General features: G+C 42.6%; 2 protein-coding genes across 2 annotated transcripts; both read right to left on the bottom strand.

Annotated features, from left to right (window-relative positions):
* Nucleotides 1–804: 804 nt before the first annotated feature.
* Nucleotides 805–1,434, bottom strand: LOC123179795 (uncharacterized). Its single transcript, XM_044591679.1, has one exon. The coding sequence runs from the start codon at nucleotides 1,231–1,233 to the stop codon at nucleotides 1,024–1,026; it is 210 nt and encodes a 69-aa protein (XP_044447614.1). The 5' UTR covers nucleotides 1,234–1,434; the 3' UTR covers nucleotides 805–1,023.
* Nucleotides 1,435–11,045: 9,611 nt separating this feature from the next.
* Nucleotides 11,046–11,525, bottom strand: LOC123161923 (uncharacterized). Its single transcript, XM_044579737.1, has one exon. The coding sequence runs from the start codon at nucleotides 11,471–11,473 to the stop codon at nucleotides 11,255–11,257; it is 219 nt and encodes a 72-aa protein (XP_044435672.1). The 5' UTR covers nucleotides 11,474–11,525; the 3' UTR covers nucleotides 11,046–11,254.
* Between the last annotated feature and the right edge of the window lie 2,839 nt (nucleotides 11,526–14,364).

Genomic DNA, 14,364 nt, shown 5'->3' with positions numbered 1-14,364 from the left:
TTGGAATGGAGGAAGTAACTATTTTCGAATCGATCAAGTCGTGTGTGCTTGATTATGAAAACATTTCAGTTTTATAATTAAGAAAATCTCCTTAATCGCCAGAAAGAAAATGAAAGGAGAAAGAATACTACTACTAATATAAAGAGCTGCTTTTGTAGCTAGGCAACATTCTCGCAGCATCAACGTTAAGGCGGTAGCTGCCATGGTAGTGGTTGGACCGGCAGTGATCACCGTCAGCTTGATCACGACTGATCGACTGATTGGTGTGAGACTAGGGCGTGCCATACGTGCACACCGGCCAGCCGCCCACCCGACCCGGGCAGGCATCAACAGCACAAGAGTACAGTGCAGTACGACTGCACAATGATTTCCCTCATCTTCCTCTTTGATTGGAATGCACAGGACTAACAAAATTTTAAAAAGTATTCAAGCATGTATTATGTGTGATGGAAAGCGTATGTGTGGGTAGCTAGTTTTCTCATTGATCAACGTACGTACTTAATTGATGGAGTATTGCATAATTACTTGGTTAAATTCAGCTATCATCAAGTAGCTAATTCATTGTATCAGCAGAATCATGAACCCAAGAATAACACATGGGTAAAACTACTGATTATAATCAATCCATACTCTGGATATCACAAGGGAGGGTTGTAGGGGTAGTTGAAAAGCGCTGTAGCTGAAAAGAAGGTCGTTGCTTTGCAAGAAAAAAAATAATGCAAACCTTACTATATGTACACATCTACCGGTTAATCTAGAGCTTCAGATGATTAAATAACTTTGTATGTGCCACTCCATGGAAAATTGAGTAAACACATCTCTTTATTAATCAAGAAGCTACATACGCGGCAACAAACAAACATGATCACATGTACTACTACAAGTAGTTGCAAGCAGCAAGAGCAGAACAGAACAGAAGATAGGCAGGAGTCAGATGGATCGGATGAAAAAAAGAAAACGGAAGAAGGGGAAGAGCAGCTTAATTGGAGCTGGCCGGCCGGGGTGATGGAGCTCAGCCGGTCTCTAGTCAGTGGTGATGTGCACGCCGATGACGATGACGAAGAGCGCGATGAGGGCGAAGTAGATGATGGCGTGGACGAGGATGGCCATGGCGCTGGTGTGCATGTTGCCGAACTCCACGAAGTGGTGCTTCCCGGGGAGCTGCAGCAGCAGCCCCGGCGACAGCAGCACGAACAGCACCACCGCGATCACCACCGGCCCCCAGTCCGACATCCTCCCTCTCCCTCCCCTTCTCCGACTCCGGCAAGCTTCTTTCTTTCTCTCTAGCTAGCTCCTCGCGGCAGAGAAAGGAAGGCAATGGAGCAGAGCAGAACAGGAGCGGGGGCGCAGAGTAGAGCAGAGAAGGATGGTGTGATTGTGGAGGGAAAGGCGTGAGGGCTCCCTTTCATCGCCATTCGGTTGGTGACGTCTCGCTTTCCCTACCGCCTACGACCACATCGCCCGTTTTCTAGTCACACCTTTTGCACTTGTATTTTCTAGTCACGCCTTTTGCACTTGCGCTTCAGAAAAGAAAAGAAAAGTTTTTTTCTAAATTATTATATACTGTTAGCAGCTCCATGCATGAATTTTTTTTAATCAAATCTTATGATTAGGTAGTCCTTTTTGCGAAAAAGGACCTAGATCTTTTACAAAGGTTTGTAAAAAGGGCAAAGCATCCTATATACATAATAAAATAAAATCGAGCACAACCGAAGGACCACTGCCACCGTCGGAGTGGCCATCTATGCGCAGCTATTGATGCTCTCCTCTACCTGAGCCGGTTTGACTTCGTTGATGACAGTCGGGAAGTCTTCATGCACGTGCCCCTAAGGTGCGGCGTACTAGAGCTGATATCATCGCCACTGAACCCTTGAATAGATCTAAAACATCTGACTCCAAATCTAATCATCGCACACAAACAACGAGAAACTGTAACCTCATCACACCAAGGAGACATCATGGATCTACACCGGAGCTCCATCGAATCCATCCCGATGGACAAACTCGATGAGAATCGATGTCCGGAAGACCAACTCGAAATGAACCACCGACATCTACCTAAACGCCGCTTATGCGAGAACAAAAACCCTAACCTAAACTACTACCCAAAGTCGAGGCACCGAGATCCCCCTTCCCCATCACGGCCGCCTGAGCGGCACGCAGAGGGGAGGTGGATCCATGGGCTCACCGGCGAAGCCTGAAGGGAATGAGTGCCCTAGCCGCCGGAGTCACGAAAGTGAAAAGGAAACCCTAACTTGGCGGGAAGGTTTGTGTATTTTCTTTGACCATTTATAATTAGGTAGTTAAATAGGTGATTTCGACAACAACAGGAGCGAGGAGAACAACTTCAGAAACGAAACCTTTTTTAAATTTCACTTGTTTAACTCCATGGATGGGGAGTTCAAACAATTATGATTAGCTAGCTATATCTAGGTGATTTCAATGCCACAACAACATCAAGGAGGAGAACAACCGCAATTTTGCTTTTTTTTAATGAGCTTGTTGATAACAGACAGGCAGGCAGGCAGGCAGGCTGGTGGACAGTGAGTGTGAGAGTGAGGTCTCTCTGGCGGGACACCTCTCACTCTCGTCCTGTCCTCCATGAGAGTGAGTGCTGAGGTCAACTGGCAATGCTCATTGCGTGACCAATATCTCCTCCCAACTGACAACGACTTGGCCTGAACTTTTCTTATCTATTCGAGCATATCGTACCTTAATCTAGAATACAATCCAGTGGAACCAATGCGGGAGATGTAATTGCGATTAACCTTCAGGAAGCTGCATGAAGAAGATGATGATGGTCTCTCATGTTTTATGGCCGTGCCTGAAACTTCGCTTTCCACCGAGCAAGAACAAGTGGCGGAGGGCGAAATGAGGAAAAGGTGGAGAAGAAAAATGTGCGTGTAGAGGATACGCAACACCTAAAGCCACACACACAAAAACAATATGCTAGCTAGCTAGCTGGTCCATGCCATGGCATATTGACATGACAACTCCGCTTATTTGCTGCAACCATTTCAAAGGACACAGTGGATATGCTATACTCCCTCCGTTCCTAAATATAAGCCTTTTTTAGAGATTCCAACACAGACTACATATTAAGCAAAATGAGTGAATCTACATTCTAAAATATGATTATATACATCCATATGTAGTTCCTATTGAAATATCTAAAAAACTTATATTTAGAAATGGAGGGAATACATTATTTAGAAACTTATATTTAAAAAACGTATCGAAATATCTAAACAATACATTTTTTTTTAATTTTCATAAATATTACGCTGGGTAATTTTTTTCAAAAATAATACTCCGTCGGCCCGTTGCAGGCCGACTGGGCCTAGTCGGCCCACAGCAGGCCGATTGGACTGGCCCCTGTCGGCCCACTGTGGGCTGATTGGGTCCTGTCGGCCCACTGTGGGTCGACTGGAGCTAATTAGCTCGTTGTGGGCTAATTGTTTTTGCAAAAAAAGTAGGCATAAAAAATATGTTTAAAAAATATTAATTATGTAATTAAAAAATGTTAAACGTGTATAAAAAAATGTTCCTAATGTATAAAAAAAATGTACAATATATATGCAAAAAAGTTGACATAAAAAATATGTTTTAAAAAGTGTTAAGCATGTTTTTAAAAATTGTTAAATGTGTCTATAAAAAATGTTTCTTATCTATTCAAAAAATATAGAATGTGTATGAAAAAAAGTTGACACCAAAAAAATATGTTTGAAAAAAATATTCCAGTTCCATACAAAAAGAGCAACCAATCATACTTAGGTCTGTGATGCTCCCATACCGGATCCGGAGCTGGAACATTTTTTATACACGTTTAACCTTTCATTCCAATACATGAAACATTTTTGTGTACTCGTTGAACATTTTTTCAAATACATGATTAACTTTTTTTCAAACATATTTTTTTGGTGTCAACTTTTTTCATACACATTCTATATTTTTTGTGTAGATAAGTAACATTTTTTCAAATACATGATTAATATTTTTTTCAAACATATTTTTTTGGTATCAACTTTTTTTCATACACATTCTATATTTTTTGTATAAATAAGGAACATTTTTTATACACAAATTTAACAATTTTTAAATACATGCTTAACACTTTTTAAAACATATTTTTTATGTCAACTTTTTGCATATATATTGTACATTTTTTGTATACATCAGGAACATTTTTTTTATACACATTTAACATTTTTTAATTACATAATTAACTTTTTTTAAAACATATATTTTTTATGCCTAATTTTTTTGCAAAAAAATTAGCCCACAGCGAGCCAATTAGCTCCAGTCGGCCTACAGCTGGCCGACAGGAGTCCAATCGGCCTGCTGTGGGCCGACTAGGCCCAGTCGGCCTGCAACGGGCCGACGGTGTATTATTTTTGAAATTTTTTTATCCAGCGTAATATTTATGAAAATTAATTAAAAAATGTATTATTTTAAAAAAATAGCCATTATTTGCATGGATGAATATATCGTCGAGGATATAACAAGAAAAAGAACACTGACAAGAGTTACCAAGCAAGATCTGCTGCATATCAGTTTGTGCTCCTTAATTATATCCAAGTGTATCGAAACGGCAGTATGGCTTTTGTTTGCTGCATGATGGAGACTGGTTCCCCCATTCAGTTAGGCCGATCTACAGTTTACGCAACTCAGCCATACTCATTCCTGATTTCATCTATTCTCATATCGTGGGGAAACAATGAAACACTTTCTTTCCTGCCGGCTCCTTGCTTGCTTAGTCTTTCTCTGCTCCCATAAAATCGACGATGATAAGAAGACAAAAATAAAATTCACCAGACAAGCTCAACCCCTTTCGTTCCTGAATGCGTGATCCACCCAAGTGTATTCACATGCCTTTTGTTGATGCTATGATGGAGACATGTTTTTCCCATTCAGTTAGGCAGATCAACGTTTTTCTTTCTAGCATATTGTTAACTCCATGGATGTGTTTATTTAATTCTTAATTATGATTAGGTAGCTAAGTAGGTGATTTCAACATCAACAACACCAAGCACTAGGGCATCAATAAAGAGAACAACCAACTTCAAGAAAGAAAACTTCTTAAAATTTCACTTGTTTAATTCCATGCATGGGACTTTCTTTCCTTTCTTTTTTTAAGAAAATGAGGATTATGATTAGCTAGCTAATTAGGTGATTTCAACACAAGATTAACATCAAGGAGAAGGAGAAGAGTGATTTCACTTGTTTTTAATGAGCTTGTTGTTAACAGACAGGCAGGCAGGCAGGTGGGCAGTGAGAGGGTGAGAGCTAGGTGTCTCTGGCTGGACACCTCGCACTTTTTCCTCTGTGGGAGGAAAAAGTGCTTAATTGTGTAGAGGATAAGTAACACCTAAGGCCACACAGACATTGACAATTTAATTGATTTGCTGCAACCATCTCAAAGGACATGTCGGATATACATATATACGCATGGATAATATCATCACAGATAATAAAGAAAAAACAATCGATGATTCTTACTTTACGGGCAGATAATACATGGAAAACAATGTGTGTAGAGGAGACGCAACACCTGAAGTGTCACACACACACACACACACACACACACAAACAGTACTATGCTAGCTGGCTTGTCCCTGACATGGACAATTCAATTGATTTGCTACAACCATTCGAATGACACAGTGGACACAAAAACATATATGAATGAATAATTTCTCCAAGATAAGAAGAAAAAACTGTATGCATACCGGTGTGTTCTTCTTTTGTTCATGCATGCATGTTGGATGGACCAAGTGTATCAGCAGTATGGCTTTTATTTGCTGCATGATGGCGACAGGCTCCCCCATTCTGTTAGTCCGATCTAAGAACTTCACAATTCAGGCATGTGCTTAGTCCAAAATTCAATTATTTATCGTATCCCGGATTTAAATTAAACGATAAAACGCTTGAGACAGGTTTCTCTGCATGGATAAAAACAACAAGGATAACAAAATAGAAAAACCCAAATGATAAGTGCCACACGTCAGGTGCGTGGCACTCCGGCCCTGACGTTTTTCGAAGGAAATTCCAGTCATGCAAGGATGACAAATTGCAGTGATCTGTCAAAAATAAACTGAAGCACGAAAGTTGTCATGCTTGTCAACTAAAGTTGCCATCCTTGTGTAACTAAACTTGCCATCAAAAACGTTCGAAGTTGCCATATGCATGCACCTGACGTGTGGCACTTATGAGGGTCCTAGAAAAAGGAAACAAATATAGTTATCAAGCAAAATCAACTGTATGTTGCTCTCTTCGCCCATTGTTCCTGAATGCAATACCCATCTAAGTGTATTCACATGCCTTTTGTTGATGCTATTGCAATGGTTGAGACATGTTTTTCCCGTTCAGTTAGGCAGACATTTTTTTAGCATACTGTTAACTCCATGAATGTGGTTATTTAATTCCTAATTATGATTAGGTAGCTAAGCAGGTGATGTCAACATCAACAACAACAACTACTGCATCCGTAAAGAGAACAACAACTTCAAGGAAGAAAAACTTCTTAAAATTTCACATGTTTAATTCCATGCATGGGACTTTCTTTCCTTTTTTATAAGAAAATGAGGATTATGATTGGCTAGCTAGTTAGGTGATTTCAACACAAGGTTAACAGCAAGGAGGAGGAGAAGAGTGATTTCACTTGTTTTTAACAAGCTTGTTGTTCACAGACAGGCAGATGGACAGTGAGAGGGTGAGAGCGAGGTGTCTCTGGCTAGACACCTCCCACTTTTCCCCTGTGAGAGTGAGTGCTGAGGTCAATTGGCCACAAGGCAAATGCTTAATTGTGTAGAGGATACGCAACACCTAAAGCCACACACACAAACAACATGGTAGCTAGAGGTCCATGACATTGTCAATTCAATTGATTTGCTGCAACCATTTCAAAGAACACAGTGGATATACATATATACGCGTGAATAATATCATCAATCAAAGATAATAAAGGAAAAACCACCGATGATTGTTACCGACGGGAAAGATAATACATGGAAAACAATGTATGTAGAGGAGACGCAACACCTAAAGTCACACAAACAAAAACAATACTATGCTAGCTAGCTGGTCCATAAAAAGGGCAGGGTCTTTGGGTCTTTTCTATGCAGTTTTTCTCTATATTTTTGCTAGAGGTTTCAGGACTCGAACCCGTGACCTGACCAAGACAACAGCTCTACCGCTAGCTAGCTGGTCCATGACATGGACAATTCAATTGATTTGCTACAACCATTCGAATAACAAGGTGGACACACAAACATATATGAATGACTAATTTCTCCAGGATAAGAAGAAAAAACTGTATACAGACCGGTGTTTTTTTTGTTCATGCATGCATGTTGGATGGACCAAGTGTATCAGCAGTATGGCTTTTGTTTGCTGCATGACGGCGACATGCTCCACCAATCAGTTAGGCCGATCTATGAACTTCACAATTCAGCCATGTGCTTAGTCCTAAATTCAATTATTTATCGTATAACTAAGGTGTCCAGCAGGGTTACGCCTTGGAGGGGGCGCTACAATTCTACTGCTGGAAGGGTCTGTTTGATCAATGTGTGTTTGTCTTCTCTTCGTATGTATGTTATGGGTTTCTATCGCCTTATGGAGGGTATTCATGCCGGTTTTGATAAATATCGGGGTGGTTTCTATTGCAATACCATGGACAATAAAAAGAAGTACAGATTGGTTAAGTGGAAACTCATGTGTAGGCCCAAAAGTATGGGGGGTTTGGGGATCCTTAACACTTTCATTATGAACAAGTCTTTGATCCTTAAGTGGTGGTGGCGTATTCTTTCAGATGATCAGGGCAAGCTTTGGTTCCACATAAGCCCAAATATTTTCCTCACTCCTCCCCCCTCATGTGCAATCCTGTGGCCAGCTCTTCCGTTTCTCAATTCTGGCGCTAGCTGCTCAATGTTCGGGATGACTTCAAAGCTTTGGTGAAATTCTCTGTTGGCAACGGTGCCTCCGTTCGTTTTTGGTTGGATTGGTGGGTTGGGGATGGGACCTTTGCGCTTTCCTTTCCTGTTTTTTTCTTTTGTTACTTATCCTTCTGTCTCCATCGCGGAGCTGGCGGCTAGTGGTTGGGACCTCGGCTTTCGCCGGGTCCTATCTCCTGTAGAGTTGGAGGACTGGCACCGGCTTGTTGCCTGCGCTCTCGGAGGCTCAGGACTTGGCCCCATTCTGCTTCTGGCCGCTTTTCTGTTAAGTCCTGTTATCGTGTTTTGTCCTCGAGGTCAGTGGTGTCTAAGTTTAAGCCCATCTAGGTGGTCAGAGTGCCTCCGAAGATCAAAATTTTCATGTGGCAGGCCTTGAGGGGCTGACTGCCCTTCGCGGATTATAGTAAGAAGAGGCACGGCCCGGGTTCGGAGTTTTGCTCCTTGCGTGGGAACTTAGAGGATATTAATCACATTCTATTCTCGTGTCCTCTGGCCCAGCTACTTTGGAGTTGTATTAGGGACTGGATGGTTGTGTCGTGGGCGCCTGCTAACTTTAATAATCTTCTTGCGCTTTTGGTTCCTTTGTCTATTCAAGTCAGATGGGTGTTTTGGTTCGCCTTCCCTGCCATGTGCTAGACCCTCTGGACGACCAGAAATAAATTTACTATCGAACAGGTGTTCCCTAACAAGGCGGTTCATGTTGTTTCCAATCTCTCAATATTTTTGATGCAGTGGAAATCTCTGATTAAGGAAGGCAACAAGGCAGCTGTGGAGTTGCTCATTTCCCGTGTTCGTGCTTCGGGAATATCTGTCTCAAGGGGTGATCGACTCAGGCCGCAGTAGGTATTGCTACTTGTCGTCGTTTGGTGTTAGTCATCTGGGGACTCTTGATGCTGGCCTGCGTGCCATTTTGCCGGTTGTGGCCGTCTGTTGAATTCGGTGCTGTGGTGTGTGTCCGTCCTAAACTCTTGTTGTCTGTCCTACTCGGTTGCCTGGTGCCTTTATTAATTTAAAGCCGGGCTGAGGCCTTTTCTCTAAAAAATTATTTATCGTATCACGGATTATATGATAAAACGCTTGAGACAGGTTTCTCTGCATGGATAAAAACAACAAGGATACGAAATAAAAAAAAGACACGGATATAGTTACCAAGCAAAATCAACTGTATGTCGCTCTCTTCGACCTTTGCTCCAGAATGCACGACCCATCCAAGTCTGCTGACATCCCATTTATCGACCAATGATTGGCACAGGTTTTTCTATTCAGTCAAGCTAATTTATGGATTTCAGTATTTCAAACTAATGGAACTATTTCTTTCCTGTCGATACCTTGCTTGGCCTTTCTCAGCAAGATGAAATTGATGACACCCTTTTTCACTGCCATTGATCCGACCTGTCTCTAGCTGTCCATTGGTGCTGGTCACCGCGACGGCAAGGAGGGCAAGGAGGGCTGCCCACCTTTGATTAATCATGCATGCATCTGAATTATCCAAATTCATCAAGATATCCTAAATAGATCCAACCTGAAGATTAAACGTAGTGCAGTGGAGGAACATAGGAGTTGTAAATGTAATTAGCATGCACTGATTGTTGGGCATAAGCCACCGCAGGACGCGTTGGGTGCGAGCCAGGGCGCGCCGGATCCGTGGCCGTGTGTGTGTGCGCGCTTGAGTTTGTGGCTTGAGTGAAATAGTGGCTGTTCGTGCAGCCGGGTGGCGTTCGTGCGCCGGATATATCTGCTGTGTGCGCCTCGTTCTTCTTCCTCCTTTCCTCTAGTCCTGAGCGAGAGAGAGTGAGAGCTCCGTTGAGAGGCACGGCAAGGCTACGGTAACAACAATTGGTATTCAGAGCCACTAGTTCGGGGGGCGGCCGTGGCGCGCGGCGGACATGAAGGTCTCGGCAACGCGCGGCGAGTCCACGGCGGTGTGGCGTGATGCCGGGTGCGCGGCGAGCGCGTGGCGTCAGCAACGCGCGGCGAGTCCACGGTGGTGTGGCGTGATGCCGTGCGCGCGGCGAGCAGCGACGGTCGCAGAGACGAGGAGGTCACGAAGGACCTGCGTGGTGTCGCAGAGGCCGCGGCGGCTCGGCGCGACGACCGTGGAGGCGCTGCGCTGTGGTTGACGGCGCAGCGGTGCAGGGCAATAAGCGCGGCGGCGAGCCGGGCGCGACCGGTGCGTGTTATGGATGCGCACCGGACGCGTCGGGCACGTCGGGACCGCGGGAGTGGACCGCGTCGAGGCGCAGGACCTGGTTGCGCAGACCGCGTACGTGCGCGGCGGGAGCGCGGGGACGTGGGGAGTGCACGCGAAGGGCACGGCGGCACGGTGGCAGGCGTGGCAGCGACGTCAGGGCGGCGGCGGCTACAACAACGTCGACGGCACGACGGAGGCCGCAGCGGTGCGGTGCGACGGCCATGGCGACATCAACGACGATGGACTCACCTGCTGTAGTTCGTGGCTTAGGGGGGTGTGTGTTGGGCATAAGCCACCGCAGGACGCGTCGGGTGCGAGCCAGGGCGCGCCGGGTCCGTGGCCGTGCGTGTGTGTGTGCGCTTGAGTTTGTGGCTTGAGTGAAAAAGTGGCTGTTCGTGCAGCCGGGCGGCGTTCGTGCGCCTCGGTCTTCTTCCTCCTTTCCTCTAGTCCTGAGCGAGAGAGAGTGAGAGCTCCGGTGAGAGGCACGGCGAGGCTACGGTAACAACACTAATCAACTAGGTTATTCGGCCATCCGTTGTTGTACTAGCTAGCCAGAGCCATAAGGAGGAGGATGTGAAGATGACACGCACACAATATCAAGTTTTTGGGTTTGTGCTCGTGTTGCATATTTCACTTTCCATCAAGAAAAAAAAATTGTGGTATAGGATGGCAGAATGAAAATAACGAAAATCAATATATGGAATTACGGATGCAACAACTAAGGTCATACCCACCACAAGAATTGTGTGTGTTATAGCTAGTTCAGCAGATGACAGTATTGCCAGCTTCTCCTTTGTTCTAGCTAGGACACAAATTCGATCCACTGATTTGAGGCATCGATCTGCCGCAAGTCCTCAAAGGACATATAGACAAGGCGAAGAACTAAATAAAGTTGCAAAGCAAAATTATCGAAAAAATATGATCCCAGAGATACACAGTAATGTTGTCATCAAATCTCAAGAATATAAATTTCACATGATCCCACCATGTAACATATCCCAGGTCAGCAATGACTGAGCGCAGGCTAACTAATTAACATGAAGCAAGAACCAAACAGACAGAAAGAGCAAAAGAAACAGCTAGAACAGGATGAAGCAGAGTATTGTACTACTCATGATGACGAGCCGAACTCGATGTGGACGCCAACGACGACGAGGAAGAAGGCATCGAGGGCGAAGAAGATGATGGTGTGGATGAGGATGGAGACGGCGCTCGTGTGGAATTTGCCGCACTCGATCGTCCGTGATTTGCCAGGGATCTGGAAGACAAGCCCTGGGGACAGAAGGATGAAGAGCATGAAGGAGATGAGAACTGGACCCCAGTCTTGCATCTTCTTCTTCTTCTTCTTCTTCTTCTTCTTCTTCTTCTTCTTCTTCTTCTTCTTCTTCGAAGTCTTTGGGATGACGATGATGATGAATACTCAAGCCAGCTACAGCTATGCTTCTTCTTCTTCTTCGAAGTCTTCTGGTTCGTGTCTCAAACCGGGACTAAAGGGGTTCTGAAATTTGTTATTTGTTTTCTATTTTTAGTTTATGTTTTAAATTGCTTATATTTTTTAGGATATTTGATGTTTTTGAGTGATTCTTTTTGCATTAGATTCAAAATTTTGTCTAGTTTTTGTTTGTGCCATTAGTTTACAAATTTGAATGTTTTAAATATGAATTTTTTTCAAATTTTCTTCAAACCCTAGATTGTGAATAATTTGAGTTTAAAAATGGGTTTTAATTTAATTGTTTTTGCTCCTAGTCACATGTAAGACTGTTGTCACACAGTAAGATTTATTTGGTTATTTTTAGAATAATTTGAATTAGGATTTTAGTTAAGTTAAAAAGTAATTCTTTTTGCCACTTTAATAGAACGTGACTCTGGCTGGGACGGTGCTAGCAGATGTAGTGGACGGTACGATTGGATGGACACCATCCGGGACTAAAGGGGTTCAAACTCTACCCCCACTAGTGCAGAACCGGCCTTTATCACCGGTTCGTAAGGGCCTTTAGTGCCGGTTCTGCAACCGGCACTATGGAGTGGAGACTAAAGGCCCCCCCTTTAGTACCGGTTTGGCACGAACCGGCGCTAACGTGCCACCACGTGGCACGAGCCAGGCCCGGGTGCGTGTAGGACATTAGTACCGGTTGGTAACACCAACCGGTACTAAATGTTTGGGTGTGTTTTGGTTTTAATTTTTATTTTTCCTTTAGTTTTGTGTTTTCAATTTAATTTAGTGATTGTTTTACATTATAATGAGTTGTTAAATCATTAGGTGAAAGTACCGCAGATTAGTTTCGACTGGATGCATGTGGATCCTAGCTAAGTGATCTAAGTAATATGGATATGGCATATACTTGATTACTTAGCTAGGATCCATCCAGTTGAAACTAATATGCGGTTTCTTTCATAAATGTTATAATAACTCATCATCATCATCATCATATTATAAGCGTTCATAACACCACAAAAGCAAATCACTCTTTGAGATTAAGTTCAGGACGAAGAACACGGACACGCATGAGAGGACAACAAGTACTAAGAGCATGATAACTAGCTAAATCACTCCTGCTGCTCTCTCACAGGTAAAATAGCATAGAACATGTATAGCTCTCTTGATTCATCATATTGGAGCATGCAGATGAACCTGTCTCCTAATCGTGGGCTGCGCTTCTGATTGGTGCCCCCTAGTACTTCTCTGCGATCGTTAACAATTTTGCTCCAATCTTTCACTATTAAGCATTCATCGCTTTCAGAAATCCTGAATGCACTCATGTGCACTGTAGGATATCTTGGCCGTAAGCTAACAATTGACATGCGACCTTTAGTCTCGATCCACTGAGGCACAACTGTCATCGGGAGTCCCTGTTGAAGAACATCGTATAGTAATTAATATACTTAGCAATGAAAGTTTAGCTTGAAAAATAATGTATGCAAAAGATGCACTGAGGACTAATAGTAAAAATCTTACCATCTTTCCTAAATACATGTGACCGTAGTTCAATACGATCACTATTGGTCGCACGTTTTGAGTACTAAGATTTTCAAATTCAGGAAAATGATTTCTCTTAACAGCATCAAGATCCTCAAGCCATGAAACATAATGACTTATCTCCTCGCAGTTTAGTTCAACTCCGGGACAGTAGTAGGTCCTGTCTACCAAGCGCCGGACATGTTTGCTTGAATGGAAATAAGCTGTCAATAGAAATTAGTTGTGAACTATTTTTGAATAAACAATATCAAAGACATAAATATGGTTGAGAAACTCACATAATGGTAGAACTGGAGGCGTCTGCACATCGACCCAGATGTCTCTATTACCTTCAATATCATCTTCCGGACGAATATCAAAGGTGATAACCATATCAGGCTCAAATGCATAAGCCTTGCATAGTGCTTGCCAAGTTTTGCATTCAAAATAGGTGTACGTGTCTGCATTGTATAATTTGATGTTGAAAGTATAACCATGCTCGGTCTTCAGGTAAACTCTTTTTACCTCCATAGTTTCCATAGCACTGAAACCTATCTTATCCAAGACAAAAATTCTTGCATGGCAGGGGATGCGCTAGTAGAATAGTGAAAATTTAAAATTATAAGTTGAAGCAAATGAAGCATATATAAGTCATGCTTAATTACGAAAAAAGACTTGTCGTTGTGACTTACTGTATCCACTTCGAAGGTCTCATCCAGCTTGATGCTGAAGCGCCTATCATCAACAAGGAAATTTCTGTCGCACAGGCCGCGCTGGTCTTCACAGGATTCGCACTTAATGAAATCTTTTTCGTCGTCAGACGACATTTCCTATGTTCATATAGGTGAAACATTAAACACTTACTAGTTCTATTAATTCAACTAATTCAACTACTTCTATTAGTTCAACTAGTTCTATTAATTCAACGAATTCAACTAAGCATTTACTAAAAATAAACGTGTTCTATTAATTTTCTTACTAAAATAAAGTAGCTAGTTCCATATAGTAATATTTTAATTAGATCATCAAATCTCAGGTATCTAAATTTTCTTACTAAAAATAAACTAGTTCTATTAATTCAACTAATTCAACTAAGAATTTACTAAAAATAAACTAGTTCTATTAATTTTCTTACTAAAATATATAAGGTAGCTATATATATAGTAATATTTTAATTAGATTATCAAATCTCATATACCTAAATTTTCGTACTAAAAATAAACTAGTTCTACTAATTCAACTAGTCCAACTAAGCATTTACTAAA

The sequence above is a fragment of the Triticum aestivum genome, chromosome 1D (assembly GCF_018294505.1).
Source record: "Triticum aestivum cultivar Chinese Spring chromosome 1D, IWGSC CS RefSeq v2.1, whole genome shotgun sequence".
In the NCBI taxonomy this organism is placed as follows: Eukaryota; Viridiplantae; Streptophyta; class Magnoliopsida; order Poales; family Poaceae; genus Triticum; species Triticum aestivum.
The sequence above is the reverse complement of the archived record's forward strand: the minus strand, read 5'-3'. Positions and strand labels throughout refer to the sequence as shown.

Excerpts from the sequence above, each read along its gene's own strand:
- LOC123161923 (XM_044579737.1), bottom strand. The coding sequence starts at position 11,473 with ATGCAAGACTGGGGTCCAGTTCTCATCTCCTTCATGCTCTTCATCCTT.
- LOC123179795 (XM_044591679.1), bottom strand. The coding sequence starts at position 1,233 with ATGTCGGACTGGGGGCCGGTGGTGATCGCGGTGGTGCTGTTCGTGCTG.